Raw genomic sequence first — 25,787 nt, 5'->3', positions numbered from 1 at the left:
CAGCACCAAGGTAAGCACGGAGATTCCGGACCCAGTGCCAACCAGAGAGGGCAGGGGACCCAGCTGCCCAGAAGGAGAAGATTGACAGGATGAGCAGAGGACCAGGAACACCCACAGCAAAGGAGACCACCCCAGGGCAGAGTCAGAGGAGGAGGGTGGGAGGGGCTAGTTAACAATCAAAGAGGGTCTAAACCGTTTCCTGGCTCAGGGGCCAGCCCCCCACCCTTGCTACTGGTCTTCCAGTCTCCCACCTGCGAGTCTACTCGCCACCTTTCCCCCCATCACACCTCCCAAGAAAGACTCAGTGAAGAATTTTTTTTTTTTTTTAAGAAAAACCTGCTGGAGAGAGATTATATAACAGCAACCAGAAAGACTATTATATCTCCCAGCTGATGAGAGGATCCAGTAGTCAAGAGAGGCAGAGCTGGGAAGCCCAGGCCCCTCCAGTGCAAGGCAGCAGGTACAGAGTGGGGTGAGCAATGGACAGCACTCACCATCCTTCCATCACTCCGTTCCAGGCATTGGGTACAGCACACAGAAGCTCTAGCCCAGCCTCCCATACCCAACCCCGCCCCAGCCCCCAACACCAGGATTATGATGCTCTCTGACTGGGTCCTGCTTCTTTCTCTCCTTGGACCAGGGCCTCCAAGAACAAAAACTGTGTCTCCCTTCCTATGGTCTCTTGCTACTGTGAAGCCATCCATGCCTGAAAGAGTGGCGGTTGGACTAAAGTTCTGACATAGATTTGCTGTGTGATCTTGGTTACACACACACACACACACACCAGGTGTGTTGGGGACAGGGAAGTTACAATGAGAATGTGACTACTGAGACCCGAGAGTGCAAATACCTGTGCTGAGGCAAGTGAGGAAAGAGCTATATATAAGCTCCAGTGTCCCCCAATCACTTCATAGAAACGGGTCCTCAGCCATCTCACACGGATCCCATCCCACCCCCACCTCCTGCCCAACACTGGGAGACCACAGGAAGGAAATTCATTCCCAGGCAGCCCTGGGAGCTGGAACAGAAAGGCTGAGACCTGGAGCGGGTGTGACCCTTGGCCACAGGCGGGTGGACATGTGTGAACAATGACATGTGCCTTTTTGATGTTCTCCTCCACCACTGAGATTTCCCTGCTGGGGGTTTGGAGGGGAGTAGGCGGTGGACAGCTCCCTAACTTCCAAACACTCCATCTTGTGCTCCCCTCCTCTCTCCAGGCCAGAGCAGCCCAAGGTCACTGCCCCAGATGGCAAATTTCCCATCGTCAAGGCTGGCACCTGAAATGCCTGGGAGACCCATTGAGGGGATGGGGAGGGAGAGGGCCACCCTCCAACTACCCCACCCCAAAAAACGAGGCCTATAGGGAAACCTTAAAAGGGAGGCTGGACACAGGGTAGGGGACACAGGATCCACTCCCTGTACCCTCCCCCAACCCATCCACAACGCACTACTTAAGGGGACTTACAGAGAGCTTCCCACTCGGGACAAACCTGGGATAAGCTACCCAGTGGCTCCAAGACTGCTCACACCCAGGAGCCCTCCTCCCAGGGGAGAGACCTCAGGAGGCTTCGAGGAGGGCAGTCCGAATCCCTGGGGAAGGGAGGCCCTTCCCCCCATCTCTGTAAGACCCAAACCTTACAGGATGGGGGCTGGCCCTGGAAAGGAGAGACTAGATGCATCTTCGTCTCCTTGGCCCTCCCTCCCCAAAAGCCTCCACCCCATTCCCTAGACCCCCACTCTGAGCCCAGATCAGCTGGCCATAGATGGAGAGACGGGAGCACTCTCGTCCAGATGTTGCACAGCTGCAAACTTCTGGCCAGGGGTTCTCCAGCTGGGGCTGATGACAAACCGGATCAGAGGTCTCGGAAGCGGGCTAGGAGGTCCCAAGGAAGGATCGTGCGTGTCCACCTCCGTGGTGACTCCGCGTCCCAACTCCATAGGCACCCGGCAAACCGGGCCCGGACACACGCTCACACACCCCAACCCACCACCCCGGTGTCATCTGAACAACATCCCTCCTCCCTCCCCCGCTTCCCAAACAGCTGCGGCTCCCCCCGCCCCCACCCTCCCGCCGCCCTCCCAGGCCCCTTTCTGCACCATTTCGGGCCAAGGAGGAGGGAACAGGCGGCGCGGGGGGGGGGGGGGGGGGGGCCGCTTCTTAAAATTTCAAGTCGCTTCCCGGCTTGTCCCCCGGAAGGGCCCCTCTTGAGGATGGCCCTCCCTTTCCCAGACCCTCGGGAAGACCCCCCGGGACCCCCGGACCCCGACAGACCGGCGCGCCTCCAGCCGCCCGTCCCCACCCCGACCCCACAGACCGCCCCACTTGTCCCCTACAGCCGACTCCCGAACACAAACAGTCCCCCATGTCATCTCCCACCAACGCCACACGAAAACACAGCCCGCTCCGCGAGTTTCTCCCGGCCCAGGCGGCCACCCTATCCCACCCCTTCAGGGGGACAGTCGGGACCACCCTCCACCTCAACCCCAAGACGGAGTGGGGGAGGGGGCCTCTTAAAGCGACAGGCACATTATTTTTCTCTACTCACCGGTCCCGCTGGGGAAAAGGGGGGTGTCACGGCTGAGAAGGGGTAGCTCTCGCTTCTAGTCCGGGGTATCTTTAACACCGGGAAGCCGCAGCTCCGGGCGGGGGAATAATAAATGAGGCTGGCGTCCACGCGGGCTCTGGGCGGCGCCGAGGGGCCTGGACCCCCGTCGTGGGCGTGGGGGGCGGGCAGGCGGGCGGCGGACAGGCGGGGGACCGGGGCCGAATACCCGACTCGCCTCCGCTGTGTTGATATTTTGCTTCCTTCCTCCTTTCGGGCTCCAAAGGTAACTCCTCCAGCCCCTGGGAGTCAAGGCCGACGTAGGCACTGCTCAGCCTAGCTTGAGGGGTGGGGAAACAGTGGTGATGGACAGGCGGGAGGCCAATGGGAGGGACTTGTGGTGTCTACGGGGCGGGGCCCAAGCAGGGGCGGGACCGAGGACGCGGCCCCGCCCCTCGCTTCCCTTGGCCCGCGGGGCCGGGCCGGGTCAGCCCCCGCCCCTCCGCTTGACCAAGCTAGGCTGTAGCACCAAGAGCGGCAGATCCCTCCGCCGGCCGGGAGGGAGGGAGGGACAGAGCGAGGCGAAGTGGGGAGGAGAGACCCAGAGGCCTTTAAAGGGATCGGCCCGCGGTCGAGGTGGCCTCTCGGAGCTCGCGGGACCGCCGCCTAGCGCTGCTGCTACCATGCGCTTCAGGAGGTCCTTTTCCGGGAGGCTCTGTGCGCTGTGCGCACACTCATAGACACACACGCTACTCGACAGCTCCCCCCCAAGCCCCAGGAGAGTTGGGAGGTGGGAGTCTAAATAGATAAATTGAGGGTAGACGTTAAGTGAAGGAAAGATTCCATCTCCCCCGCTTACTGTGTGCCCAAGCTCACTTAAAGGGACACATTCATTTCTGGGGGTTACTTAGGGAGCTCGTTTGCTCCCTCTACCTGTGACAGACCCCTTCCCTGCCGGGGCCTGCTCGGCAGACGCCCAGCAATTTAAAGCGACAGCTCATAGTTCTTGAGTGACCTAATCCCCAGTGACTGTGGCCACGGAGCACTTACAGCCAAAGGGGGCAATTTAAAGGGGCGGGACCCTAATTTCCCCACAGGACAGGAAACGCCCAAAAGTTTCTTATTAAAGAAGCAGCAGTAGCTCTTTAAATAAAATAAAATAAATAAAAATTCCTGGTTGCTCCAGGGTGTGGTGAATCTTTACATGCCCTACAACAGGAGTGTGGGTGCCATCCCAGTCAGACTTCCTCTCCAGCATCTCTGCTACGTCTAAGTTCTGCTTTTTACCCGAGCTTGAGGAAATGATGGAATCTGACTTAGATCTCAAAGAACCTTGCAGAACAGAAGGGCACTCAGTTCTTCATACACCCTGATTTCTATCTGGCAGGGTTCGATTTACTGGACAAAAACCGGATTCTGGGTTAAGTGCTGAAAAGACTAGCATGTACAGAGAGAGGCAGCATGTCATAGTGACTGGAAGCATCAACTTGGAAATAGTCAAGCTGTCTTGGTTCAAAGCCTTATTCCGCCATTTATTAATTGTGAACAGAGGCACATTCCTTAACTGCTCCGTACCTCATGATCCTCATGGGTAAAATTGGAGATGGTGGTATATAGTACCTAACTCATAAATTTGGCGTGACGATTAAATTAGTTCACACAAGTAGATTGGTTAGAACAGTAGTTCATGCTGCATTATAATAACTCCAGGGCTGGACTGCAAAGACCCCTTTAGACCCATTATCACATACAAGTCTCAAACGAGACAAGCTCAGTAGAATTGCTCTGCAAAAAGGTTTGGAGGCTTGCCCTAGCTGGTTTGGCTCAGTGGATAGAGCATCGGCCTGCAGACTTAAGGGTCTCAAGTGCGATTCTGGTCAAGGATGGAGCATATGCCCATGTTGTGGGCTCCATCCCCAGTGGGGGGCATGCAGGAGGCAGCTGATCAATGATTCTCTCTCATCATTGACGTTTCTGTCTCTCTCCTCTCCCTTCCTTTCTGAAATCAAATATATATATACACATATATATATATTTTATATATATACATATATATTATATATATATATATATATATATATATATGGTTTGGAGGCTTATCTTAAATGTCCTAAGACAGGGAGCCAGCAGGCTCCTATTTCCTCGGCCTCAGTTTCCCTTCCATCTGGCCCCTCCTTCAGGAAACTTGATTTAAAGTGTCCCACTTTGTCCCAAAATGCAGTTTCTCGGTTCCCCATCATATCTGGGAGATGGGGCCCCAGCACCATAAGATGTTAGTCTTCCCGGCCAGGAAAGGGTAGGCAAGGGAAGCCCATCTGCCCTGTCCCCAAGGACTCTGAGAACAGAGCCTTGTGCCAGCCTGGGGCTGTGGCTGTAGCAGGATGGGAAAGTGCACCCCCCCCCCCTTCAAGTGGGGAACCTCCCCTCACTTGTGGCCTCTATTTTTAGTGCTTCCCCAAGCTCTAGCTGGAGAAACCGTTTAGTCATCAGGGTGTTTATTTTCCGGCTGTTTCCGATGTCGGGAAAGCAGAATGTTGAGACTGGAGAGATCCAGGGCTGCTGAAAAAGACTTCTTAGGAACAGGCCTGGGAACTCAGTCTTCAGACCACTGGGTCCCAAATCATAGGGAAAAAAAAAAAGTGGGCAGGGGGCAGCCACGTCCCCAGGGGACCTAGAGGGCTGGGTTCTTTGCCAGCCTCCAGTTTTGAGATTCTGCAAGCCAGATACCTCTCTAGCCCCAGCTCTACTAGTAGGATTCCATCAAAAACATTAGCAACTCTTCAACAAATTCTTGCCCAGGGCTGATTCCCAGAAACCCCCTCCCCAAACTCTATAGATCTACTTGTTGAGCCTCCCAGGACCACAGTTCCAGCCAATCTAAGCCACAGGCAGGCTTGTCAGGGCTGTGATTGGCCAATTGGTCCTCCTGCCTTGGAATGTTGAGTCCTTAACAAAGGAATGAGGAAGGAAGGTGAGTCACCTGGGAGGGTATTAAAGGGCCAGGAGCTGGAGGGAGAAACTAAGGGTCTGCTCAGGAAAGAAGATGGAGTCTCCTGGGCCCTGAGATGCAGAAATGATAATTCACTAAAGAACAGAGTAGGAGAGGCTGAGGGATAGAATTTATCAATTTCGGAGAGGATGAGGAATAGAAATATATATATATATATATATATATATATATATATATATGGAGAGAGAGAGAGAGAGAGAGAGAACTTCATGGGAAAGGAAAAGTAACAAACATGAGGTCTTGATTTCTGGGGAGGACTAAGAAAGGATCTAGGGAAATCAGATTATAATAAAGACTTCCTGAAAGTGACTCACTGCATCTTTTCCTTCTAGCCCCTGGACTACCCATCCCACAATCCTCTAGGCCAGTGGTTCTCAACCTTCCTAATGCCGCGACCCTTTAATACAGTTCCTCATGTTGTGGTGACCCCCAATTTCATTGTTACAAATTGAACATAATTAAAGCATAGTGATTAATTAAAAAAAACAATATGTAATTATATATGTGTTTTCAGATGGCCTTAGGCGACCCCTGTGAAAGGGTCGTTTGACCCCCCAAGGGGTCGAGACCCACAGGTTGAGAACCGCTGCTCTAGGCGAAAAATGTCTGAGCAGGCTCAGAAGCTTGGGTCTCATTTTTCCTTCTTCTCTGGCTACCAACCCATCTTTCCTAGAGAAAAGTCATCTAACAGCCCAAAGTTGCTATAAACACCCCCCTCCCCCCAGGAGTCAGAAAGACATCCATCAAAGTCGTACAAAGTGTGTGTAAACTCCTCTGTACAGTATCCTCTTCATAAGTCTAAATGGCATCTTTTATTAATGCCTCCCCAAGCATCCCTAATTCAACCTAATCTGGAAAGATTTCCTCACCCCCAAGAGCTGCTTCTCTTCCTGCCCATTGTTCCTTATCTCTGGGGAGCCATTGTTGCTGTTCAAGCCTCTGTCTGGCTGCATGGTGACCCCTCTTGCCTTCCCCACAAGCACGTGAACAATCTCCACCCCCTACCTCCATCCATATAAACTCTAGCAAAGGCTCCACTCTCTCCCCACATCGCACACCTTGCTTGTGAGGGAAAGGGCTGTCCGCATGCGCACTGGAGGTCCTTCCGTGTACACATTCTTCATGTGGACTTGCGTGTCCACCTGTGCCTCCACCTGTGCATAGCGCTCCCTACTCTGTGTGTCTACCCCATCAGTACACACCATATTGTACTAGTTTTGATTTTTAACTTATTCTTCTTCACGAGATCTTGAGCATCTTGAGGGCAGCCGTTTAACTCAAATTTGGGTCTTCGGGGCTTTGCAGGGCCTGGCATGGACCGCGCTCAGCAAATATCTGTTATATGGATCTGTGTAACTGCACCTAGGTTAAAGTTACAAAAACTGCATTGAACACCTGTATTTGTCCATTGATAACTGTGCTAGCCCCGGAATTGGGCTCTGATCTTGGGTTTGGGACAAGTCCCACAGGCCAGAGGGGGGCGGGGGGAGGGGAGGGAGGGAGGGGGCGCGGGACGGAGTAAGGCAGAAAGCTGTGCCCCAAAGCGCCAGAGGGTAGGTCAGCCAGGGCAAAGGGCAGAGGCGCAACCCTGGAACTGAAAGGGGCAGGGAAGGGGTTCCACAGCCACGTCCTAGGTCAGTGCCCGTCCCCCCCCCCGCCCCCCCCCCCCCAGTTGCCTGGGCAGGATGTGGTGGCAGCTGCAGGAGGGTGGGCAGGATGTGGGGGTGGGGGCAGCTGAAACGCAGCCTGACAGCAGTCGTCTCCCCAACTCCTCCCTCCTTCTCTCTCCCCTCCCCATCCGCCCCCTCCAGGTCACGTGCTTCCAGCCGGGGCACCGAAGGACTATTTCCCCTTTACGCGGAAGGACATAATTGACAGCGCAAACTGCAGTCACCAGCGACTTCAGCTGTCTCACGCCTTTTCCTTGCCCCGTAGTCCAGGACGTAAAGTTTGCCAGATACCCATTTCTTTCAAGTCCTCAGCACTAAGCCAGGAATGGCCCCTTTAAATGCAAATGACCGCCTTCTGGCTCTCGCCCCCCAACCCCCATTCCAACTTCGCTCCTCGTGCCCAGACCGCGCCAGCTGCCATTGACGTCACGCGTGCGTCAGCGTCGCCAACCCAACCAGACGGCACGTGGGGGGAAGAAGGTGGCCTTAAAGGGCCAGAAGCTTTGGGTCTGCCCGGTTACTGCTGTGAGATTTGAAAAAGAGGAATGACATGGGAGGTGGGAAAATCTACTGGAACAGGAAGAAATGCAGGACAGACATCAGGAAAGACTTCCATCTGTGTTCCCCAGAAGGTCGCACCTAGGAGGGAGACCCAGAAGGAGCAGGACAGCTCTGAGGGTGAAAAGGACTCAACATTGAAGACTAGCCCTGTGACAATTTCAGCCTCTCCCCCACACGTCTAAGGACGTGGTTCACTTGGTATTCCCAGCACTGAGAACAAAACGCCTAGTGGATACGAACAGAGTCCAGTACAAAGCCACCTCCTTTAGGAAGCTTTCCCTGATTGCCCCACTGCGCATGCATCGCACATACCCACGGCTAAAGACAATCTTACTCTCTTCTGAACACTCACACGTAGCATTTAATGAACCTGCATCTTCCTTCCATGCATTAGTGACCACGGGGCAGCGGTGAAAAGGACAGAACTTGGAATCATGTACACCTGTGTTCCAATTCCATTTCTGTAGCTAGGTGACTTTGGACAAGTCTCTTCATCTTCGTTCTAATAACTGTCAAATGGGGCCAATGCTATTTAGACCAGAGGCTTGCTATGAGGATTAAATGGGACAGTTTCTGTGCAAATCTTGTGTGATATCTGTTGTACAGCAGGCACTCAGTACTGGTGGGGAGTAGGTTTTAAGATGGCCATCTCCCGCACTGAACTGTGAGCTTTTTGAGTCAAGGACCTTGCCATACTAATCTATTCTCAGCATCAATACAGTGGGAGGCTTATACCTGGTGCTTTTAAAATGTTTGCTGAATAAATAAACAGGAATGAATGAGTGAATGAATGATATCGGTGTTCCCTGAAATCTGACCCCTGAAGTTGTTACCCAAAAGGAGAAAACATTAGAAATGTCCCCTCTGTGCCCAGGTTTTAAGCTCGGGAGTAGAGCCTCAGGTAGAGTTGGGGGGAGGCCCTAATCTCTGTGGTTGAACAAAAAGTATTATGCAAACAAGCTGCAAAGGATTGGCCTGCAATGAAGACTTGAGGGGGCCTCCCCACCTCTCCCCACCCCCAGCTCAGCTGCTGAAACCCTGTCCCAGGAAACCCAGGCTGTGCTCCTGCCAGGGACATAAGACACTAAAAGGCAGCAGGGAGAGGGGAGCTTCTTGCCCTTTTGCGTTTCTCAGTCAGACAGGAATCTGTCTCTGGCCTTTTCTTCTCTGGAGCCTAGTCTGTCCCCCCTTCAATTCCTTTCTCCGACTCTGCCTCCCGCCACCCACCCCAACCTTCATTCATTTCCTCCATAGCTTCCCAATAGTTACAGTGGAGGCAGGAGGCACAACACCTCTTAAACCTGATTCCAGCTTCTTGGTCAGAGGATCAGTAGCCACCTCGTCCTGGTTCAGCCTGTCTTGCAGCTGCTGGTTGATCTCATTGTCAGTATCTGTCCCCATCTCTGAAGTAGAAGGGCTGACAGACAACAGAAGGGCCTTCCTGCCAGGGGAGGAGCTATGAGCAAGAGGTTGTAAGAGCCCTCTCCTTCCTTGAAGACCAGAAAGAAGCGGTGAGACCCTCCTGGGGGGGCCAGGGTAGGGGTGGGGTTGTGGGAGAGATGCAGGTGGGTTTCCCCCACAAAAATCTCCCATCGGCCTTGTTGCTGGCTCCACCCTCTGCAGGGGTGGGGTGCCGCCCAGGAGCACTCTGTGTTCCAGAAAACCCCAAAATAACAGCTTTTGCCGACCGGTTGCTATTTCTGTCCATCTTGTTTAATTATTCAAACCCAAGTTGGGGAGTGAACTATAAAAAGCTCTCCTACTTGGGGACCCAGGAGAGCCGGGAGTCTCGCCAGGTTGCAATAGCAGCAGACAACAGGGTTTGGGTGAGGTCATTTGGTCCGGCCTCCTGCCTCCTCCGTTCCATCTGCTGTTTGCCTGCTTCCTCTGCTAGAAGGCAGATCTAGACCACCCGTCCCCAGGCTTCCCTCCTGCCCTCATTTCAGCATCTCTCCTAACCCATCCTACCTGGGAGCTGAGCTCCACCCCATCTCCCTTTACTCTGTATCTCTGTATCTCCTCTCAGCTGTCTCTTTGCCGACTGCTTTCTCGTCCTGGTTATTTTTTTTAAATATATTTTTTATTGATTTCAGAGAGGAAGGGGTAAAAAAAAGAGAGATAAAAACACCAATGATGAGAGAGAATCACTGATCGGTTGCTTCACCATGCCCCACACTGGGGATTGAGCCCGCAACCCAGGCATGTGCCCTGACGGGATTTGAACCATGACTTCCTGGTTCATAGGTCAACACTCAACCACTGAGCCACGCTGGCCGGGCTGTCCTGGTTCTTAACCCAGAGACGATCGTCAGACCCAAGCACCAAGGACTAAGGAAGTGGGGTGGCAGGGGGTCTAGGTAAAGAGGTGAAGTCAGGGGACACAGATAGGGAGACTGCAGGGCACTCTGTCAGCTGGGGGCTGGGAGCACTGTTCTGGGGGCAGCAGGTTCCTGACATCAGCTGTGAGCCTCTTCAGAGGCTTCTCCTGAAGGCTCTGATCTTGTAGCCGAGGACGGAGAGGAGGCGGCGGGAAGGGCCTGCTGTCTTTTCTGGGCCTAGTCCTCTTCTCATTTGCCAGAAGCCTAAGGTCAGTTTCCATTGAAGCTAAAGTCCGGGGCAGGCTAAGCGAGGCAAGCAGGATTTTCCTAGGGGCCTCTTCATGACCCCCTCCCACCACAGGCTTTTCCTAGAAAGATGGTAACAAGGGGGGGGTATCATGGTTGCTATGGAAACAGGATCATGGCCCTTGGAGGTGGCATGTAAGGGGGTTGTGTTAGTAAAGAGGAGACTAGAAGTTATAGTCTGAGCAGGAGGGGCCAAAGAGAGGCTAGAGTGACAGAATGGGCAAACGGACGGGGGCAAGAGGACATGGGCAAGAGGAGAGACCACAGGGCGGATCCAGAGCCCCAGGGCAGAGAGGGCAGACGCCTGGGACTGAGATGCACAATGTGGGAGGGGGGGCCGGTAATCTGGCAGAAGCTGGGGAGAGGGCAGCATGGCAGGACTTTCCAAGAGTCAGTGTGGGTCTTGAGTGTTATAAAGGAACCTGGGGTTTCACATTTGGGCCTCTTTGGGGCCTTGTTCCCACACATTCCCTGGCAGCGGCAGCGGCAGCAGCTCCTGTAGGTCTAGCCTGGCTCTCCCTGCTTTGGCTGCTACTAGAGCTTCAAGAGAAGTTGCTGAGGTCTGCGAAGAGGCACACCATTGCTAAGCAACCAAAGTCTGCGTACCTGGAGGGCATTGGAGGGGGCCCTGGCACCGCTGATACTCAGAGACAGAAAGGTATAAAGGAGCAGGGTGGACAAAGCTCAAGGCTCCCTCTCCCATCTTCCTCAAGACAGTAACAGAGGAGGGCTGTCTCCATCACTCAGTAGGCATGTTCATGAGTAAGTGTGTGGTCCTTTCCCAGAATGCTGTGTGTGCACACGCCTGTGACACTCACCAGACTATCTCTGAGGACTGGCAGGGACAGAGGTTAGGGAACCAAAGACCAGGTTAAGCCTCTTTCAGAGTGATTGGAGGGTCCAGGACCTGCCCCATCTGCTAAAAGGCAGGAGCCTCTGTGGAAAGGCAAAGGCCTGAGGGTGGCATCTTGGGGGAGGGGGAGGTGGGCAGAAAGAGAGGAAAAGCTGGTTGTAACCTGCACCAGCCTCCTCGTCAGACCGAGTCTCCACAGAGGAGAGGCGGCCTGGCAGGGGGGTCCCACACCTCTTCTGGATGTCTGTGTTCTCTCAGCGGAAGTACTCCACTGAATTCCATTGTTTTTATTTATTGGTGTTAGAGAGAGGAAGGGAGAGATATTTGTTGTTCCATTTAGCTATGGATTCGTTTGTTGCTTCTGACCTTTTTAAAAAAAGTTTGAGCCCTAACCGGTTTGGCTCAGTGGATAGAGCGTCGGCCTGTGGACTCAAGGGTCCCAGGTTCGGTTCCCGTCAAGGGCATGTACCTTGGTTGTGGGCACATCCCCAGTAGGGAGTGTGCAGGAGGCAGCTGATCGATGTTTCTCTCTCATCAAAGTTTCTAACTCTCTATCCCTCTCCCTTCCTCTCTGTAAAAATTCAATAAAAAATGTAACCAAAATAAATAAATAAATAAATAAATAAATAAATAAAAATAAAAATAAAAATGTTTGAGCCCTGACTGGTTTGGCTCAGTGGATAGAGCGTCGGCCTGCAAACTGAAGGGTCCCAGGTTCGATTCCGGTCAAGGGCATGTACCTTGGTTGTGGGCACATCCCCAGTGGTGGGGGGGTGCAGGAGGCAGCTGATCCATTTTTCTAACTCTCTATCCCTTGCCCTTCCTCTCTGTAAAAAATCAATAAAATATATTTTAAAAAAAAGTTTGAAAGCATGGATCCCAACACTGAAAGATTTTCATTAATAGGGAGGAATGTTCATGGTGCATTATCTACTCACAAGCACATCTATGATGAAAGAATAACAACAAGCCAAGTACACCACCAGATGTGTTTCTGAAAAGAGTGACATCTCCTCAGGAAGAGCCTCAGGCGGGTCCCTCAGGAGGGTTCTGGAAGAAGCCACTGTTATCATAGGCGATGGCAGCGCAGTGCCTGCTATTGGCTCTGAAGACCTTCCGGTGGGATGAGATGTGGAAGTGGCACATGCAAAAAGCTCAGTCCTTTCTAGCTTTGTGACCTTAGGCATGTCATTGATCCTCTCTGAGCCTGTTTCCTCAGTGACAATGCGAGGGTGATACTGATAAAGTGCTCCAAAGCCTTAGCCTGGGTGGCTCAGTTGGCTGGAGCATATACCGAAGGGTTGTGGGTTCAGTTCCCGGTCAGGGCATGTACCCAGGTTGCAGGTTTGATACTCAGTCTGGGTGTGTGTGGGAGGCAGCCAATCGATGTTTCCCTTTCATGTTGATGTTTCTCTCTCTCTCCCTCTCCCTTCCTCTCTCTCTGAAATCAGTGAAGGCATGTTCTAGGGCAGTGATGGCGAACCTTTTGAGCTCGGCGTGTCAGCATTTTGAAAAACCCTAACTTAACTCTGGTGCTGTGTCACATATAGAAATTTTTTGATATTTGCAACCATAGTAAAACAAAGATTTATATTTTTGATATTTATTTTATATATTTAAATGCCATTTAACAAAGAAAAATCAACCAAAAAAAATGAGTTCGCGTGTTACCTCTGACACGTGTGTCAGAGGTTCGCCATCACTGTTCTAGGGTGAGGATAAAAAAAAAAAGCGCTGCAAAGATTACAGTAGATAACGTAAATAATGCATGTATGGTGCCTTGCAACAAAGTCCCTCTCCATCCATCCCCTACACAACAAGAGGACCACAAGTAACCAAGAGCAAACTCAAGGGGTTGCAAACCTGTTGGTATAGTACCAGGAAGCAGAGGTTTATGGAACATCTTAGAGTTTTCTCTTTCTCATGGCCGGGGCCAGGGGGAGGTCGGTCATATTTGGAACAAGAAAGAGTATCAAAAAAGAGACCTCCGCTGAAGCAAGTAGAGTACTGGTGACAGAAGACAGAAGGAACCCAATTCCCAACTTGCATTTTCTTGCTCTTTCTCTCCTAAGGCAGATAGTTAAAGTGGAAAGAAGAGCTTTGAAGTTCTGGAAAGGTGAGAATCGAATCTACAGCCCATTTGTTCAATGACTTCCTATCTCCACCCTGTGACGTTCAGCGGCAGCATGGAATGTGCACAGATGGCGGTGGGGCCTTGTCCCCGGTCTGTGAAGAATTTTGGAGAATAGAAGAGGTGTCAAGAGACTGGAGGTAAAAATAGAAGGCTCCAATCTTTAAGAGAGGGAAAGATAGATTTTCAAAACTCTAGGCTTGAGCCTCCACATTTTGGAAAGTCAGAGAAGAAAGCAGGGATCATCTGCAGTAGCTGGGGGGTCGCAAGCCACTGACTGCTCAGTGTGGACATCACCGGGAGACTAACACTGCTGAGAATCTCAGCCGACTCCAGGCCTGCTAATCACAACTTGCATTTTAACAAGATTCATAGGTGATTTGAATGCACGCATTCAAGACTGAGAAGCACATCTCATCACAAGAAAAAAACAGTAACAATGTGTGGTGATGGCTGTTCACTAGACTTATTGTGGTGCAATATATGCAAATATCAAATATTGCAATATACAGTCGTGCGCCACATAAGAATTTTCGATCCATGATGGACTGCACAGATGATGGTAGTTCCATAAGATTATAACAGAGCCAAAAAATGTATATCAGCAATGACGTTGAAGCCATCGTAATGTTGTAGCACAAAGGTTGCAAAAATCAGCAAGTCTGTGATTGAGACGGCAAACAACTTTAACCTGCTGTGGCTGAGGAGCTCCTAGAGGTGGTTCCTGAGGAACGGACTAGAACAGGAACACATAGCTGAAGAAGGGGCAAGGGAAAAGGAGACTGCAGGAGAAAAGGATGAGCCCCCAAGAAAAGTCACAGTGAAAGGTTTTAGCAGAAGCCTTTGTTCCTTAAAAAGTTTGAGCCTAGCTGGTTTGGCTCAGTGGATAGAGCGTCGGCCTGTGGACTGAAAGGTCCTGGGTTCGATTCCAGTCAAGGGCATGTACCTTGGTTACTGGCTCAATCCCCGGCCCTTGGTTGGGGTGCACGCAGGAGGCTACTTAGGCAGGTGCCCTGCCAGGGAATCCAACTGTGACCTCCTGGCTCATAGGTCGCTGCTCAACCACTGAGCCACACCAGCCAAGCTGAAGCACAAATTCTTAACTTTGACAAAGTCCAATTTATTAAAAAAAATTATTTTTTTGGTCACTTGCTTTTTAGTGTCCTAGGAAATCATTGCCTAATCCAAAGTCATGAAAATTTGTATCTATGTTTTCTTCTGAGTCTTACAGTTTTAGCTCTTACATTAAGGTATGTGATCCATTTTTAAAAATAAATATATTTTTATTGATTTCAGAGAGGAAGGAAGAGAGGAAGGGAGAGAGAGAGAGAGAGAGAGAGAGAGAGAGAGAGAGAGAAACATCAATGATGAGAGAGAATCATTGATCGGCTGCCTCCTACACAACCCCCACTGGATGATGAGAGAGAATCATTGATCGGCTGCCTCCTACACAACCCCCACTGGGGATCAAGCCTGCAACCCAGGCACGTGCCCTTGACTGGAATCGAACCTGGAACCCCTCAGTCCACAGGCCGATGCTCTATCCACTGAGCCAAACCGGCTAGGGCAGGTATGTGATCCATTTTAATTAACTTGATCTGTGATGGATGTTTGTACCCCTATGGTGAGGTAGGGGTCCAACTTCATTCTTTCATATGTGGATACCCAGTTGTCCAGCACCATCTGGCAGGAAGACTAGTCTTTCCCGTTGAATCGTCCTGGCGCCCTGCACTTACAGTTTTTATCTCGCCAAATTGTCCTCCAAAGAGGTTGCTCTAGTATATACTCCCACCCACCGGAGCCAAGTGCCTGTATCTCAGATTGAGCACTGAAGGTTAGGAAAGGACACTGATAAACTGACGCTCCCCAGGGACAGCCACTCACAGTGGAGGAGTCGGGGGAGGCTTGAAAGAGTGGGCTGAAGAAAGAGGAAATGTTTCTTTCAGAGGAAAATGCCGGGGAATATAAATTCTGAGTGGCTGGGCCTGAATTTAAAACCCTGTCCTGCCCCTTACCAGCTGTGTAACCTTGGATAGACACCAACCCTACGTACCTCAGTTGCATTACATTAAACAAAGATAGTGACCACATACCTTTGTGGAGGTGCCATATATGCAAATATCCCACTCCATGACAGGCCCTAAATAATGGAAGCTATTGTGACATTCCTATATGTGCTGTATGGGGCCCAGATCAAGTGATTGTGGGGGAGCATCACAGTGGGATAGTGCCGGAGTCATTTGGTGTGAGAGTTTTAATGACTGATCATGTGTAGAAACTTGGATCCACTGGGATGTGTCACTGTCACCCAGAGCAAGGCGGTACTTGAAGTATTTGCTGTGACATGTTAAGAGGGGAAAGGATGTGACAGACTGAATGTGACAGCAAGACAAATCCCGAGTGACATGATGGGATGGAGTGCAGGGAGGCAGGCTGCAGCAGGCAAACTTGTGGGGGCCCAACAGGGGCTGCCCTGCCCCTCTTTCAAGCGGGGGGGGGGGGGGGCTTTCCTCACGGGAGGGGGATTGTGTGCCATATCGAAGGAGCTGCCGCTCAGGTACCTTTGGTGTTGTCACCCAAGGCTCTGGAAAAGACCCTGCTGGAAATGTGTGCAAAACAGGTGGGGTGGAATCCGGACTGGTTTCTCCTCTTCTTGGCTTCAGTCTTCAGAGTGGCTGATAAAAACAGAATCGCAGAATCGAAACCTAAGAATTTCTTCCTCCTCCTCTCTGTCCCCTGGGGAGGTAAGAGTGGCATAAACGCCACATCTCATTAAGCTTTTACAAGCTCAGATGGGCAGAGTGGTCCCACGTGGGAGGCAGGCAGGGGGGCTTGGGGAGGCTGTAGGAAAGATCTGCCCAAGACCATGGAGGCCTGCTCTGCAGCACAGGAAATAAGGGGTGACGACTGACGTGAGGTAATAGCTGCTTTTATTAAAATGGTATCAGAAGGGCAACAGGGACAGGAAGTTGGTAGATGTGGGGACAAGAGAGAGCGTGGCAGAGACAAGACTGTAGATCTACCAAAACTGCCTTAGAAGAATCAACTCTAAGGGGAAGACTGCTCTTTGTACCATATGAAGCTGAAATAATGAGGTCTGAAACATGAGTGGGAATCTTATTGCCCTTGACCTCAGGGAGACTTTAAATCCAAGGTATAAAAGATTGGCATAAATATTAGTTTGAATAAGGGAAATGAGAAATATTTTTCTGAGCTCAAAAAGATGGAAGAATTAAAACCACGATCCAAAGTGTAAGCCTGGGAGAGAGGATAAATACCCTAGTGATCCACACATAAAACAGACCATAAACAAAGGAACGGGATTTGAGGTTAATGGAGGGTAACAGAGCCACAGCTCCACATGGGCATTACCGAGTGCTGTCCACTCCCTCCTGGGTGGGAGGGGGAGGCTGGAGGGTGGGAGGCGTCATAGCAGCAGACTGGCCTGGGCTTCAGCAGGGCGGGAACACCCACTGCTGATGAAGCAGTAGGGATAGGGAGCCTAGCCCTGGCCTTAGGGACTGCAGAGAAGGGAGAGGGAAACAAGGATGCAAGTGCAGTGCATGTAATATTGGGGTGACCACGGGAGGGCAGCAGCAGACACCGTGCAGTTGTCTTCCCCGGCCAAAGGGCAGGGTTCTATCTATCCCATCTAGGTTCACGCCTACCATCTAGAAAACCATGGGGTTCTGGGACTTAAAAGTCGCATAGCCAGACTGTGGGGCAAGGCTGACTTGAGCCAATTAGAGACCCTGCTTGTGGCCAGGTAGGCAAATTCCTTCCAGCTAGGGAAGAGGTGAGGCTCCTTGAACCTTGTCCAGTCCTGAGCTCTGGGTGTCTGCAGGGAAGCCGAGTAGTGATTAGTGTTAAGAAGAGCATCCAGCGAAATAAGGGCTTGGGTAGCACCCACTGCCTCCATCACTTCCGCAAGAACTTCTTGTTGAGGAGGAAGATGAGGAGGTTGACATTGACCTTGGCCTTGCTGAAGAGTTTCATGACAGCCACACCCTCGTACTGGAGCTGCAGGAGGTCCTAGGAGAAAGGGAAGGGACAAGGAGGAGAGTTTAAGGGCTCTTCACTGTGGCCCTGCCAGTCCACAAAACACCTTGGAGCCTTACACAGTCACCCAGTGGCACTGGCCACTTCAATGGGGCACTGCACCTCACTTCACAGATGAGGAACCCAAGGCCAGTGACATGACCAAATGTCAATTCGAGCCGAGTCGGGCCTGAAACCAGTTTTCTCATTCAAAAGGCAAAACAGCCCAGCCAGGGTGGCTCTATGGTTGGGCGTCAACCTCTGAACCAGGAGGTCGAGGTTCGAATCCTGGTCAGGGCACATGCCCAGGTTGCGGGCTTGATCCCTAGTAAGGGGTGTGCAGGAGGCAGCTGATCAGTGATTCTCTCTCATCATGGATGTTTCTATCTCTCGCTCCCTCTCCTTTCCTCTCTGAAATCAATAAAAATAAAAAAATAAAATAAAAGCCAAAACAGCAGAACAAAAAGATTTTTTTTGTTTTGTTAATCCTCACCCAAGGTTACTTTTTCCATTGACTTCTAGAGGGGAAAAAGGGGAGGGGAGGGAGATAGAGAAACATCTATGTGAGAGAGACACATCCATTGGTTGCCTCCCGCACGCACTCCAACTGACGCCGGGGTCGAGCCTGCGACCCTGCAGTTGGCAGGCTGGCACTCTAACCACTGACCAAAACTGGCCAGGGCAGCAAAAAGATTTGGATTTAAAACCATTGCTTTCCTGAATGGCCTCTGACTTAGGCTGGCTTCTTAACCTTTTATCCTCAGAGCCTGTAAAACAGGCATAATGCTTCAGAGCTTGGAGAGGATTAAACAAGATAACGTGTAAAGTCCCCGACTTGCCATAGGGCTTCCAATATTAATCCTACTTCTGCCGTTGCCAGCCCAGTCCTTCTCCTGATGCAAAGACCCTCACCCTTTCCTTCAGGAACAGACGATGCTGACTGGGCGGGGAACAGAGCGGATGTCATCTGGGGTCGGCCTACGTCATTAGGCTCGCACCCAAAGCCTGGCAGGCGTCTTGAGGCTCATGAGCGTGTCCCCTCACCTGATAGTGAAGCTGAAAGCGCTCCATGTCCACACCCAGGAACTTGGCATTCACTTCGAACTTTCCCGCCTCATCTCCAGGACTGATGTCAAAGATCACATTTCTGAAGCTGTCAGGAACAGGATTCAAAATGGGGACTGCTGCCTCTTTCCGGGGTCATAGTCCCCCCTCTTCCACCCACGGCTCCTCATCCCGGGCAGTGCCGTGCCACCCGGAGCCCAGCCCTGCCCTGTCATCCCAGGGCCCAGCTCTGTCTTGTCCCAATTTTACTTCTGATCACCATCCCACATCTATCTGCCCGGCCCCAATCCGATGTTCTCTCTTCTGGGAATCTTTCCCAGGGGCCTCTGCCGTGGGGTGTCTAGAACGGTGCCCGACTACGCCCACTGTCTTTAACTTTCTGTGTGGAGATGTCCGACCTCCCCACCATCCTAACAGCTCCTTCAAGGCAGGGACCATGCTTCTTCTCCCCTCCTACCTGGAGCCCAGCCCAGAGCTCCACCCCCGGATAATGGGACAGGACCTTCTGCCCTCCGAAGGAACATACTGAGAGGTGGGGAGATCTTCAATTTCCACCAGGACACCCTTCTCCAGGAGCTGGGCAGCAGTGTAATGAAGAGAGAGCTGCTTCTTCCCTTTCCCAGAACTCCTGATTAAAAAAAGGCTCCAGAGAATTAATCCAATAAACTCTTCAGCACTAAAGACAGTGTACTTTCCGTGGCTGGTAGGAAGGAAATTAGACCCTGAGGGGCACTGTTCACTGGTGGGAGACAAAGGAGGGCCTGCACCTGAGCCCAGGACCCGAGGTAGGAAGGGGCCAGCCGGCAGAGAGTGGGGCAAAGGTTGCCACGGGCAGGGTGAGTGGTCACACATGAAGAAGGCAGCACCTACTTGGACCCGGGGCCCAGGTGGTCCAGGCAGGCCCGGATGTACTGGCTGTAGTAGTCGCCTTGCTCCTCGTAGAAGCTGGTCTTAGCGCGCAGGCCTTGGAGCGTGGCCCGGAGCTTCACCAGCTCTGCCTTCCGCCGCTGCCGGTGCCTGCGCTGGTTACGGATGTCCTGGGGTTGGGGGACCAAGGGAGGGGGGGTTGGCCCTTCCTGGCAGGAGAGCCTCAGGGCCTGACCCAGGCCCAAGAACAACTCACTGTACCTTCAGGAAAAGCAGGAAGAGGAAGATTTCAAGGCTACTTTTCCTGAGAGGGGGACAATCTCAAGGACGCCACCCCAAACCTTCAAAGGCTGTCTTTAGGACCTTCCCCACTGAGGAGGAAGTGTTTCAAGGCTTCTTGATCTTCAGTAAAAGAGAGTTGCAAGAATACCTCCTTCCCTGACTAATTTTAAGACCCTTCTTTCAAACAGGACCCTTTGGAGGTCTAGTGGCCTTCCCCTGGCTGGTGACAATTTGGGGTGGGCACTTCCCAGGGAGACGCCTGCCCTGGAGGTGCCAAAACTATGCACACATGTGCATGCACACACACAAGCACACACGTGTACACACACACACACACACACTGATCCCAGGCTCAGGTCATTACCTTGGCCAGTTCGTCCACCAGCCCCTGGTAGCCATCGCTGGCACTGACCAACCCCAGGCTCTCCAGCCGGCGCAGGTTCCGCAGGGCGCGTTTCTGCTTCTCTGCCAGTGGCAGGAGGGAGTCAGCTTTCAGGGAGCGGTGGCGTCGAAGCGGCTCCGAGTTCTGTGCCTCACAGGCCTGGCGCCGGCACATCAGCCGCGTGTGAGCTGCTTCCTAGGGGGCACGGATGCTGCCTTCACAGGTCTGTCTGGCCCTGCTAGCCTGTCCCCAAGCCAGGGCAGGCCCCAGCAACAGGGCCACTTCGGGGTGTCATCAGGAGCGTGCCCCCAGAGCCCGGCTTCTGGGTGGCTTGTGAAGAACATCAGGGGGAACATCATAGACACAGAAGGCCTCATGGATTGCCAAGGGGAGCAGAGGCCCAAGGGAGACTCAATGGAAGTACAGCATAAAGGATGCCAGACAGACACTGGCCTCTGGGATGCGCCAGGGTATCTGGGCATTTCCCTCCTGCCCTGTGTGCTGGGACGTGCCTCTACTGCCATCCCACTTTCCTCTGGGAAGCCCCTGGCTGAGTCTTCACTCCGCGGGCCCAGTTTGCCCCTGGCTCCCCACCCACTTACCACTTTCTCCTGCCTCCAGGCCTTCAAGCGCCCACCCTCTCTGCCCAGCACCAGCCCTTTGGCGCTCGTTCAGGTCACCTGCCCAGACTGCCTCTTGGCACCCCCCAGCACCAGCCTGATGTCAGGGGCTGGTGTCCCGCGGAGCTCACCCCTGTTTCAGCGGGGAGTGAGGAGGAAGGTGGAGTCCCCGGGCTCTGCAGCCAGAGGCTCCGCACAGCTAGGCTACTCTTCTCAGCCTGTGGGTCTCAGCCTTTGCCTTTGGCCCACCAGAGTTCTCATTATTGGTGAGCAGGGGTGTCTGCTCGTGGTAGATGGTGGGTGGGGTCCAGGGGAAGGAAGCGGCAGTGCTGGTGGCGTGAGGTGGAGACGAACGATACAGTACCTGTGAGCTGGATACTGAGAGGGACAACATCTCCTTGAAGGAGTCCCCAGGGTGGAACTGCATGATGTCGGCCAGTAACTGCTTGGTGCTGCAGGAGGGGGAGGGGGAGGTGAGGGACAGGGCAAGGGTCTGGATGTGGGGCTGGCTAGAGAGCTGACAGCAAGTGGACCCCGCCTAGCATCATGGCTGCCAGGGACACTAGGGAGGGGGAGAGCGAGGGGGTGTGTGAGGAGAACGCAACCCCGGAGGGCGACCCTGTGATGCAGGAAGCGCTACACAGTCTGAACATTCTGTGCTCGTCCACTTCCGTGTCCTCTGCCTGCGGGGCCTCCCACAGTGTCTTTCTTTGAGTTTTTGGCTGAAGTACGCTCTGGCTCCTCTGTGAGACCTTCCCCAACCCAGGTGTCCTCCTCAGCGCTCAACGCACCAGACACCCACCTCCCTCTTGGTGGCTCTGGCTGTGTGTTCACCCCTAGCCTGACCCGCTGCAAGGCCTTGGATGGCAAGACGGAGCTGAGCACCCAGCTCCCCGGTTTGAATGAATGAGGGTGAATGAATGAGGAGGGGCTGCCTTGCTGGCAGGGAGACCGAGGTGGTGACTTGGCTCCTCTTCTGCCCGAAGACCAGCCCCGCCCTTTGCGAGGCCTCTCTCACTTTTTAAAAAAGTATGTTTTTATTGATTTTAGAGAGAGAGGGCTAGAGAGAGAGAAACATCGATTGGCTGCTTCCTGCACCCTCCCTACTGGGGATCAAACCTGAAAACTGGGCATGTGCCCTGATCAGGAATCGAACCGGTGACCTCTTGGTTCATGGGTCAATGCTTAACCACTGAGCCACACTAGCAGGGCCTCCCTCACTTTTGCAGAACTGGGGGAGCCAAGCTCCAGGCCCATCTCCTGACCATCACTTGGCAACACGAGCTCCACAACAAACTGGGCCACTCACTCACCTTGAGTTTCTTTCCTCAACTGTAAAGCAGTCTGTTACCCAGGTTAATGGTAACAGAAAAGCATTTGATCAACAGCACAACGATACACAAAGGTCTGTTGTTGCCAATGTCCTGACTCTTCCTTTGCCTTCAGCTACCACACAGGTCAGAAGTAGGGCTGCCGGAGGAAGGCAGCTGAGAGGCAGCAAGGGGAATGCGTTAGGCTCAGGGAGAGCCTTCTGCAGGACAGGGGAGCCCAGGAAGGAGGTGTAGGCCATTTTACTGGCCTGAGTGGGAAAGCTCAGGCAAGCAGGGCGCTGTGGCCACGCCCACTCACCTCAGAAGAAGGCTCCGGGCACTGGTATCATCAGCGTCTGTCTCCAGCCCTTCAAACTTGTTGGTAAGTGTCAGGGACACCTCTAGCTTGCTCAGATCCACGTTCCCATCGGCGGCTACACTTCCCCCTGAGGTGGGGAGAGAAAAGGGAGAGACAAGCATACACCTCCACATGCAGAGATAGGGTCACGGTAGACACTGCTCCATGCACCCCTCTTCCAGGAAGCTTCCCTACACTGACCCCGGCACCACCTTGTGCCCTCGACCCTGAGCACCAATGGGAGGGCTGTTACCCACAGAGCTTACCCTTGTGTTACTGGAGACCCGCCTCCCCAACAGCGCCAGCCTGGGTGCCCTGAGGGCAGGGGGCTGTACCTCCCTGAGCCTGGAGCTCCTAGCTCTCTCCTATCTGTCAGCACCTCCATTCTGTCTATCCCAATCCATATGCTTCCTCCCAATCCATAACTCCTGAAATCCTGAGAAAAACATTGATTGGCTGCCACCTGCAGCCTCCCCACCGGGGATGAGCCTGAAACCTGGGCATGTGCCTTGACTGGGAATTGAATCGGCTATCTCTCGGTGCACGGGACAATGGCCATCCAACTGAGCTACACTGGACAGGGCTGTCTCATGCGATTTAATTTGGCTACTTATATGATGGTACTGTGTCTCTCTACTGTCTTCCCCACTCTCTCCATAGTCTGTGTCCACGTGTCCACCTCCCAATCAGAGGGGAGAGGGAGGATGAGTGGGTAACCAGCTTTCCTGGCACACATCCCTGGCTGAACAAAAACTCCAGAGGGCAGGTGAGCATGCCCTGCTCACCTGCCTGTCCCTCCCTCCCTGCAGGCCCCCAGCTGGCCCCCGCACGCACTGATGAGGTCAGGGACAGTGGGCAGCTCCCCCAGGTCCTCCAGGAGCTCGTGGAGGGGGTCACGGTGATCAGGAGCGATCCAGTCCTGGTGCTCCAGCAACAGCTGCAGCATGGAGGCAGGAAGGAGATGCAGGGTCTGAGCCAGGCCTTCCTCCAAGGGCCAGCCCGCCACCCACTGCGGGCTTCCGAAGCCCTGCCCACCTGCCCAGCACCCCCCAGGCTGCAGCCCCTCACCCTGTGCGTGTTGACCAGCTCCCCCACGGTGATGTACACCATGGGTTTAGACACAGCCACCATGTCCGAGTACTCGTCCATCGCAAAGCGTTCTTCTGGCTCTGGCACCTGGCAGGCGCGGCAGATGAACCTCCTACTCCACAGGGAGAGCGTGTGAGAGGGGGCGGGTCAGCACCTCCTCATGCCTCTGGCCCTCTCCAGTGACTGGCCCAGCCAGCTCTGACTCTCCAGTCTCAGCTCCCACCCTCTGTCCTGCCTCCCTCTCTCCCAGTTCCCCCCAAACCACTTCCTTCAATAGTCCTCCTTCCCTCCACCGGGGAGTCCTTCCAACAATCTCCCCTCCAGCCCACTAACTATTCTCTTCGCCTCATGCCTCTCTTCCCCGTGGTTTCCAGAGCGGGGAAGTGGGACATGAGAGATCAGAAGAGGAGAAAAAGGGGACAGAGAGGAACAGGGTGCCAGGACCCTAGACCTGAACTTGTAGTGCGTCTCCTCCAGATAGTCGTTCAAGACCTGCAGGTGCCGGCTCTCCCCAGAGAAGGTCTTGCCAGCTGCGGCGTGCTGCAGGAGCTGGGCCACGGCCCCCAGGGTGTGGCGCTGGGGGGTGGCCAGGGCTCCGCCTGCTGCCATGGCCACAATGTCAAAGGCGTCGGGGGCCACTACCGCTGGGTTCAGGAATCGGTAGTACAGCAGGTTCCCTACCACCTGAGGGCACAGGAGACCGCCTCAGCAGCGCTCTGGGCTCTGCCTTGGCAGCCCAGCCCCACCTGCCCAGCTCACTGGGCTAGAAAGACATCAAGACCTAGAGCAGGCCGGCAACTTGCTCAAGGTCACACAGCAAACTTGAGCAAGAGGTAGGACTAGAACCCAGATCTCCCAACAAGTCTAGGGTTGTCAGTTCATGTCCCAATTGCCTTTCCATTTTCCACCTGGAGCCCTGCGGGTAAGCCAGGGTCCATTTTACTTCTTACATTTTTATAGGACAGGGTTTTTGTCCTCTTGTCTCAGTCTAGGGGTTCACAGGTGCCATTGGGGCGAAGGACAGCCCGGGAGGCTGGGGAGGAGAGACACTTGCCTTATAGATTTCGTTTTCCGCGGCATCAGGGAACTTCTCTGCCAGAGTCGTCTTCAGGACCTTGGCCACATACCGCATCCCATAGCTGGGGACACAACAATTGGTGTACGATGTTCCTGCCCATTTCTGCCAGCGCTTAGAGCTCAGCAGGTCAGGAGTGCCTGCCTGCCTCTCCCTCCCCAGGCTCAGCCACACCGGAGTTAAGCATCAGCACTGACCCTCCACAGCCAGCTCCCTGATGCCCTCCTCCAGACATCTCTGGATCTTGTCCCTCCTTCATGCCCTTGTGTCAGTAACCCAAGACCAGGGCCTCGTCCACTAGGCTCTCAGTTTCCCACCTGGCCTGAGAGTCTCTTCTTTGGCCCCTGTAGTCTCCCCTGAGGACACTACAGTACCTACCCCGCCGCCCCCCCCCCCCCCGACACACACACAGAGGCACCTTTAGCCTGTACCCTGGGTGCCTGATCCTCACAGCCAGAGCCCTGTCCCAGGACAGCCAGGGAGGCTCTGAGGTGGCCAACCTGGTCGGCTATCACAGGGCACCTGTGACAGGCCTGGCCTGGGCGAGACAGGCCCAAGGACAACAATGAACTGGAGTAGGAGCTCCAGTCCTGACTCTACCACTAACCAGGGATTTCAGCTTAGGCCTTTTTCTTCCCCTTTGGAAGTTGTTCCCTGGTCTGGAATATGGGGATGATTATTCTTTTTTCTTTTTTTAATTTACTGATTTAATTTTCTTTTTAAATTTTTTTTTATCCTCACCCGAGAATATGTTTATTGACTTGAGAGAGAGAGAAGAAGGGGGAGAAGAAAGAAGAGAGAGAGAGAAAGAGAGGGAGGGAGAGAGAGAGAGAGAGAGAGAGAGAGACAGACAGACATTGATTTGTTGGCTCCCATACGTGCCCCGACTGGGAATCAAACCTAAAACCTAGTTATGTGCCCTGATCAGGAATCAAACCTGAAACCTTTTGGTGTATGGGACAACGCTCCAACCAATGAAGCCACTCAGCCAGGACTATTTATTGATTTTAGAGAGAGAGGAAGGGAGGCAGGGAGGGAGCGTGGGGGGGGGGGGGGGAAAAATTGATCTGGTGGTCCACTTATTTATGCATTCATTGGGTGATTTTTGGATGTTCCCTGACTGAGGATCAAACCCACAACCTTGGCCTGGTGGGAAGATGGTGTAACCAACTGAGCTACCCAGCCCCGGGGGGGAGGATTAATCTTGCCCTCTCTATTTCATAGGGTTTTTGTGAGGATCAAGTGAAATGATGTCTGTGAAAGTAAAGGGGGAGTGCTATTCAACATGGGAGACTTCTTTTTTTTTTTT

At 53.1% G+C, this 25,787-nt stretch overlaps 2 protein-coding genes across 6 annotated transcripts in view; both read right to left on the bottom strand.

The window, feature by feature from the left end:
* Positions 1-2,880, bottom strand: part of MEF2D (myocyte enhancer factor 2D) — a 33,618-nt gene extending 30,738 nt beyond the window's left edge. For 2 of the 5 annotated variants that reach the window (XM_023761636.1, XM_023761635.1), the window contains exon 1: positions 2,547-2,880. The gene's annotated coding sequence lies outside the window, so the exon portion shown is untranslated. The remainder of the gene's footprint in view (positions 1-2,546) is intronic. The other 3 variants (XM_023761637.1, XM_006097792.3, XM_006097793.3) reach the window with 2 other exon arrangements.
* A 13,425-nt stretch (positions 2,881-16,305) lies between these two features.
* Positions 16,306-25,787, bottom strand: part of IQGAP3 (IQ motif containing GTPase activating protein 3) — a 40,549-nt gene continuing 31,067 nt past the window's right edge. The window contains 11 exon segments of the mRNA XM_006097791.3: positions 16,306-17,424; positions 18,475-18,583; positions 19,022-19,123; positions 19,366-19,532; positions 20,009-20,221; positions 21,011-21,098; positions 22,276-22,402; positions 23,149-23,251; positions 23,383-23,515; positions 23,855-24,087; positions 24,458-24,542. Coding sequence (XP_006097853.1) covers positions 17,311-17,424; positions 18,475-18,583; positions 19,022-19,123; positions 19,366-19,532; positions 20,009-20,221; positions 21,011-21,098; positions 22,276-22,402; positions 23,149-23,251; positions 23,383-23,515; positions 23,855-24,087; positions 24,458-24,542 — 1,474 coding nt within the window. The 3' untranslated portion in view covers positions 16,306-17,310.

Source organism: Myotis lucifugus, unplaced genomic scaffold (assembly GCF_000147115.1).
Source record: "Myotis lucifugus unplaced genomic scaffold, Myoluc2.0 scaffold_211, whole genome shotgun sequence".
Lineage (NCBI taxonomy): Eukaryota > Metazoa > Chordata > Mammalia > Chiroptera > Vespertilionidae > Myotis > Myotis lucifugus.
Note: the sequence above shows the minus strand (reverse complement) of the source record. Positions and strands in the feature narration are given on the sequence as shown.